The sequence below is a fragment of the Chrysochloris asiatica genome, unplaced genomic scaffold (genome assembly GCF_000296735.1).
Source record: "Chrysochloris asiatica unplaced genomic scaffold, ChrAsi1.0 scaffold00099, whole genome shotgun sequence".
In the NCBI taxonomy this organism is placed as follows: domain Eukaryota; kingdom Metazoa; phylum Chordata; class Mammalia; order Afrosoricida; family Chrysochloridae; genus Chrysochloris; species Chrysochloris asiatica.
Window position 1 is genome coordinate 5,684,146 of NW_006408617.1, and position 7,816 is coordinate 5,691,961.

The 7,816-nt window shown below is 35.0% G+C and overlaps 1 protein-coding gene across 1 annotated transcript in view; it reads left to right on the forward strand.

Moving 5' to 3' along the window:
• SCN2A (sodium channel, voltage-gated, type II, alpha subunit) overlaps positions 1–7,816 on the forward strand; it is a 213,296-nt gene that overhangs the window by 192,777 nt on the left and 12,703 nt on the right. Inside the window, exons 18-20 of the mRNA XM_006867032.1 lie at positions 2,387–2,541; positions 3,872–4,045; positions 6,405–6,527. Of these exons, the coding sequence (XP_006867094.1) occupies positions 2,387–2,541; positions 3,872–4,045; positions 6,405–6,527 (452 nt within the window). The remainder of the gene's footprint in view (positions 1–2,386; positions 2,542–3,871; positions 4,046–6,404; positions 6,528–7,816) is intronic.

Sequence of the window (7,816 nt, forward strand, 5' to 3'; positions counted from 1 at the left end):
GTCGGTTCCTACCCATAGCGACCCTGCTGTATAGGGTTTCTGAGGAGCAGCTGGTGAGCTTGAATCGCCGACCTTGCAATTCAAATGGCTTTGCAGTCTGGCACATTAACCCACAGCGCCACACCAGGACTCTTAGTGCAATACTACATTATGTCAATTATATTCACCTTTTATAGAGCTCATGGAGTCCTCGAGTGGTGCAAATAATTAAACTACTTTGTTGCTAACTGAAATGTTGGAAGATATACTTCACCAGAGGTATCTGGGAAGAAAAGACTTGTGAATTTCTTCAAAGAAAAATCAGCTATTGTAAACTTTATTGATTATAATTCTGCTTTAACATATATGGGGTTACCAGGAATTTACTTTTCCTGGTGTATGAGTCACTATTACATTTGCAGAAATGTTTCTTATAATTCCAGTAATTACTTAATTTTTAATCATCTTTTAATTAAGATTTATTTTTTTCGTTTTTACTCTGTCTTGACCGCAAATTCAATGCCAAATAACCATTGCTTATATGAAAGTTGACTTTTGATAATGTTGTGTTGTTAAATGCTACCAAGTCGGTTCCATCTGATAGTGACCTGTATAGTGTATATGAGGAATGGCTGATGGGTTTGAACTGCTGACCTTGAAGTTAGCAATCTAATGCTATCCTACAGTGCCATACCAAGCCATTGTTGCTATTAATGGTATTTTAATACAATTATTTCTTAAAATGTCTTATTTGGTTGACACAAGTGTACATTAAAAACATTAAACCTGTTTCAATTTAAACTTTAAATTATTTTTCAAAATATGCAGTTATGCAGGTGTTAGAAAGCACAGTTGATGCTAATACATTCTTTCCAGGTTGTTACAGAAGGTTATGTTGTATACACTTGTTGATTTTGAACTTCACTTTATTGGTGAAAAATATTTTTATATCAATTTTAAAATAATTTTGGAGAACTATTTGCTCATCCTAAGTTATGAGGAAAGCCACTTTTAAAAATTATTATCATTTTGTTCTGCTGGTATAGTGGGTTACGCATCAGACTGCTAGCCTCAGGGTTAGTAGTTTGAGTCCACCAGCTGCTCCAAAGCAGAACAATGAGGCTATCTGCTCTTGTAAAGATTTACAGCCTCAGAAACCGTATACATGGTGTATGAGTCGGAATCAACTCGATCATCACCACCAGTGCTCTACATATGTCTCAGTGCAGCTATTTAGTTATGTTTATTATGCAAAATACTTAAGGAATATAGCACAAAAATAAATCTATGTGATATTAGCCATTATTCTTGTCAAGACAATTATTTTTAGGATTAAAATATTTACATAATAATTGTAGTAATAACAACTTTGAATATTTCATTTTCAGTATGAAGTAATATAATGCTGTTGTCATGTGCCGTCGAGTCGGTTAAAATTCATAGTAATCCTGTGTTGGGTTTCAGAGGCTGTAAATCCTAATTGGATCAGAAAGCCTAATCTTTCTTCCACAGAGGGGCTGGTGGATTTGAACACAGTGATATTGAATACATAACACATTGTGACACTAGTACCTTTTACATAACATAGTTGTTGTTGTTGTTGTTAAGTGCCATCGAGTCAGTTCTGACCCATTGCGACCCTGTACAGGGTTTCCGAGGCTGTAAATCTTTACAGGAGCAGAAAGCCTCATCTTTCTCCCACAGAGTGGCTGGTATTTTCGAACTACTGACCTTAAGGTTCGCAGCCCAATTCGTAACCATGCAACATAATATAGTAGAAAACAATAAAAAATATTGAGTGTTACTGATCAACCAGCTTTAATAATATGAATATTTTTGTCATATTTGCTTCAGATTTTTTTTCAAGAGTAAAGCAGATACATATGAGCACCTTCCTATTCCATTTCCTTCTCTTTCTTCCAGATATAAGCCATTGTCTCAGATTTGGCATTCATCATTCCCACTATTACTTGCCATTTTTTGTTAAACAATACTTTACTATCTCATATGCTTCTTGAGAAAATAACTGAATTTTGTTGTATCTTATTTAAGCAAACCAATCAGAATTAAAATATACTATATATATTAAAGTATTTCACACTAATAGCATCAGGTTAGGATAAAAATATTAACTTTGGAGATGATTATGAATTCAGTTTTCTGTTTTTTTCCCATAATTTATCTTTATAATGTATTATATATTATAGTAATCCCATAGAAATAAAAAATAATGTATACTGAATGAATGATTTTAAAACTTTATAATTTCATTTTTATGAGAACAAACCATCTTTAAAAATAAAAGTATTTACTTGTATATCTAGAATAATGTAGATGCATCTCCCAGCAACACAAATGTATATAATCAAAGAGTAATTTTTTTCTTCATTTATGCATACAATTTTAGACTGTGTACGGAAATTCAAGTGTTGTCAGATAAGCATAGAAGAAGGCAAAGGGAAACTCTGGTGGAACCTGAGAAAAACTTGCTATAAGATAGTGGAACACAACTGGTTTGAAACCTTCATTGTCTTCATGATTCTGCTCAGCAGCGGGGCACTGGTAAGATGGGTGACTTATTATTTACCTTTTACCTGAAGCTCTGCACCTTTTCCTTCAGTGAATCTCTTTTGCAAAACCATGGTCCTTGTAGGGATAAGAGACAGTATGTTTGATATGTCAGAAGCTCAGTGAAATAGCAACTTCTGCTTGTTTCAGCTAGGCATCAAATCAACTCAAACTCAGATCTTTATTTTTTCTTGTAATATTTAAAGATTATTTCTGACTTTTAGTTAGTCTTCAGAGGCAGTTTGTAATATGAATGTCTGTGCAGGCATGATCAGCTAAGTGTCATAATATAATCTTCATGCTTCTGGGAACTCATCTTTCTCGTTCACATTGATATGCTAATGCAAATCATAGACAATTGCAAATAGTAGGCACTGCCCAAGTTAGTGTCTACTAAGTTAATTATAAACTAGTAAAAAAGGAAAAGCATTACAAACTTAATTTACCTTTAATTTGATTCAATTGACTGGTCAATTAAGTTAAAACTGATTAATTACAAGGCAAGTGGTGTGACCAGTCACCCAATTTGATAATATAAATGTAGTTGTATTTTTGCTTATTTTCAATTAATCACTTAATAGTTTAGGAAATTGATTTTCATTAGGATAATTACGAAATAGTAGATGGAAGCTCTAAGTGCATTTCTAGTTTGATTAAGAATTCTGATTATAGTCCAAGAGGGTCAGTCCCACTGTTTAATGTCAAGTGGAAAGGGAACTTTGAAGTCTTCACCTGTGACTTGTATGTCGTTATATGTAGCTATTAGTCAAAGCTCACCAAAACAAACCACTACACTGGCTTGTGAAGGACATCCAGCTTCAGCTCCAGGCTCAGCTAAAACAGACTGTAGGCTTTTCTTGAACCCTGGTCACAAGCCCAGATAACTCCTTTTTCCAAAAGAGAAAACATTCCTTTGTCCTTTCCAGACCACCAGATAATGCTGATACTTTCTTATAAAAGGAGATTGCATCAGATGAGGTTCAGGGGCTTCTAAAATGAGTGCCAGTTTTCTTCCAAGAGTTCTGCATAATGGAGCTTCCAGACATGTGTACACACAGATAAACAGAGACTGCGAGGAGAGTTAGAGCAAGGAAAGTCAAAGGATTGGAGAGAGAGGGAGACTGAAATAAATACCCAGTCAAAACTCATTTTTGTGTAGATCACTATGAAGCAAAATGCAACTCTGGAAAACATGAAACCTTTCTGCCTTAGGCACCTGTTCAAAGGTTTGCACCATGTTTTATTTTGTTTTTGTTTATATAAAAGACATCAATTAGAGATGTCTTATGACAAAGAGAATTAATAGATATTTTTTCACTTACAGGCTTTTGAAGATATATATATTGAGCAGCGAAAAACCATTAAGACGATGTTAGAATATGCTGACAAGGTTTTCACTTATATATTCATTCTGGAAATGCTTCTCAAGTGGGTTGCATATGGTTTTCAAATGTATTTTACCAATGCCTGGTGCTGGCTGGATTTCCTGATTGTTGATGTGAGTATTCTGCAGTTCCTTCTTTCATTCCATTGGCAAGCAGTTATATAGACTAGGCGTAGCACAGTACTCAACCAGCCACTTCTCAGAAACCCTATATAGGGTCACTATAAGTAAGAAACGACTTGACAGCACTTAACAACAACGAGAAGCACAGTACTTGGCACATAAGAGTATTTTATTGTTGTTGTTGTTATTAAGGACCATCAAGTCGATTCCGACCCATAGTGACCCTGTATACGGTTTCCAAGGAGCTGCTGGTGAGCTTGAGCTCTCAGTAAATACTACATGAGCCCAATTATCAGTGATGTTTCTGATTTTCCCAAAGAAAAAATGCCCTAAAATATTTTTTTGAAATTTAATCTGTACATATCTGTGGATGACACAAACACCATTTTGTTATACCTATCAGTTTAATTTTTAATTAAAATAGAAAATTCTAAGTTATACAAAATAATGTATTATGTTTTGTTTTTTCTATAACACATCTCACCCAACTGTCATTGCATTAATTCAGATTTAGAGTGACCCTTTAGAGCAGAGTAGAACTACACCCTAGGAGTTCCAAGATTATAAATCTTTCCAAGAGCAGACAGCTTCACTTTTCTCCTGCAGAGTAGATGGTGGGTTTGAACCATTGACTTTGTGGTTAACAGTCCATCACTTAACTCCCTGCACCACCATACTGCTTTCACATCTCACCAAATAACTATATTTGAATCTTTACGGGTACATCTTTGACATTAATATCTTTGACGTCATTGAAGTCTGTTGAGAAGGGTCTATAATGTTGATGGGTTAGTCAATACAAGGACATTTGAAAGAGTAAAAGCATGAGACATGATGACACAAATACATTGGCTGTTTGTCAATTATTTGAATGTATTGACTATCAACTGATATTTAATATTGCTTAAATATTAAACTATATTGGTGTTGAAATGACTGAAATTTCTTTACCAAATAAGAATACTGACTCAGTAACTTTTAAGTTGAACAGTTGGCCTCCTAAATTAATTAATTTTATAATATTTATCCAGGGTCTTCTCACATATTGGAAAATTATAAAACCATATTTGAAAAATAATTTGGATTGTGTGTGCATAACTTATTTTGAACAAGTTGTTTTGTTTTAACAAATTTCTGTGAATTTCACTTATTGTTCTGAGAAAACATAATTTCAAGGAACAGTTATTACCAAACTTTTAGAAGCTTTATTGCATATTAATTTTCATTCATATCTATTCTGAAAGTCAGCTGAATTTAGCAGAAAATATCTTTTCGTATCTTACACAGTTTTAATGAGTTTCCTATATATTTTCAAAGAAATCAGACATCTCTGTGCCATTTGCAACAGATTTTCATTTCCTTTTTAGCTGATACTTTCTTCTTTTGTATTAATTGCATTGTGGTGGTTGTTAAGTGCTATTGATTTGGTTCTGACTCATAGCAACCCTGTATAGGATTTCTGAGTAGTGGCTGGTGGGTTTGAACCGCCAACCTTGTGATTAGCAGTCTAGTGCTTATCTGACAGCACTACACCAGCAACCATCAATTGCATTGTTGTTGTTGTTAAATATCAAGTCAGTACTAACTCATAGTGAACCTGAATAGGGTTTCCAAGGAGCAGCTGGTAGGTTGAACCGTTGATCTTGAGTTCAATCTGACCTTAAGGTCCAGTGCTTATCCTAGAGTGACTCACCAGGACTCCATCAATTATATTAGTCATCTGTATTTATTTTGGCAATTTCTCATTTATACATTAACAACTCAAATTTTCTCTTTTTTTTAGTTCACATTTTCATTTGATCTAATTAATGATTTTTTCTTTTGCCCTTCCCAGAGAGACTCACAAAAAGAGTCAGATCTCTTTGAATGTGTTTGTGTTCAGATTAACCAGTGGTTTTCATAGTTTTCTGTGTATAATGTTTTATTTCTTCTCCACATCTATTAACTAATATTAGAAATGATAAAATTACGGAGATATGTAGATGAAGATTTCATGTCTGTGATATTTTTGTTGCTTTACTGCTAATTAAAAATTTAAAAATTTCCTTTAAAGTAGTATATTTAAAAGAGAATACATGTAGCTCCCCCTTTTCCTAAGTTTATGACAGTGGCTCTCAGTGTGTGTTTCCCCAGACCAGTATCATTGGCCTAACCTGGAAACTTGTTAGCAAAACAAATTCTCAGACCTGCTGAATCCCCCTAGCCTGTTACTGTTTTTTGCACAAGCTCTCCAGGTGATCCTGATGCTCAATAACTTTTGAGAACTATTTTTCTATTGCATAAGACAAGGTTGAATTGTGTAGACAATTTTGACTCTAAATAATAAACTTGAGTTGCTTCTTCTGCACAGGTTTCATTGGTCAGTTTAACAGCAAATGCCTTGGGTTACTCAGAACTTGGTGCCATCAAATCCCTGAGGACACTAAGAGCTCTTCGCCCACTGAGAGCCTTATCCCGGTTTGAAGGAATGAGAGTAAGTCCAATATTTTAGAATTTGTTGGTGTTATAATCAAAACCAGGCTGGCACTTTGTTCCTTAGAAATGACAAGTCCATGAAGAATTTGAAAATGTCTTCTGCATTCATACTAATTTACCCAATCAATAATATTTATCAGATGTCTATAATAATTGGCACTGTTGGAAAGACTCATTGAATATAATGCCTGAGTGATCATTTCTAATTAACTAGATTTGCACTCTGTGGGAAATCTCTGTCATGCTGTGGAGGCTGTAGATCTGAATCAAGATGAGTTATGTTCATTCCATTTATAAATGTGCAGGAAATCCCACTCACTGTAATTTAAAACTACCAAACCATGCCTCATTTCTTCTTCCCTGCTCTATGTGATATGTGTTGATAGCCTCTATGTGTTGTTAGCCTTTTTCAAGTCTGAATCCAGTCTTTTATCTTGCCAACTCAGACTGAGATAGCTAAAAAGTAGGTCAAGTTTGGAATCATTTACAGAGGTGGCACAAAGAAACAAGGAAGAAGTTGTACTGACATTTGTCATCCCCTGGGACACAAAACCTAAGACCACGAAAGTGTCCTTACCACCACGAAAATTGTGGTGCCCTATCACAGTGGCTTTATATGTTCAAAAGAACCTTTTAGAAAATGATGTTTCTGTGATATTTAAAAATAGTTACATAGGAATTTCTCTGAATATTGCATACACAGCCCAGAAAAGAATGGTGTATCAGGTGTCTGTATGTATCTGTGTGTCAAATATTTACAAAGACAGGACTGGTTAGCTGGCAGCTTCTTTTCATTTTATCCATTTGAAATAACCTTTATTTGTAGTAATAGGCTATTAAATAAAACTTTCAAATCTTCAATGTTAGAATAATTTTCATCTTTGATATAAGAAATTTATTCACATATTTACATGTATGTAGCTATATATTTGTTGTTCTTGTTGTTAGGTACCACCGAGTCAGTACAGACTCATAGCGACCCTATGTACAACAGAACGAAACACTTCTCGGTCCTAGGCCAACCTCACAATTATTGCTATGCTTGAGGCCATTGATGCTGCCACTTTGGCAATCTATCTCTTTTGGGGGGTCTTCTTCTTTTTCTCTGACCCTCCACCTTACCAAACACGATATCCTTCTCCAGCAACTGGTCCCTCCTGACTGTCGGGGTTTTCCCTCGACATAGTTGTCACGAGTGTTTGGTTCACGAGGAGGGGAGATCCAGCGGCGATAGGGATAGCGAAAGAATACACAGACAAACAGAAGAAGGGAGACAATGAGGCACCC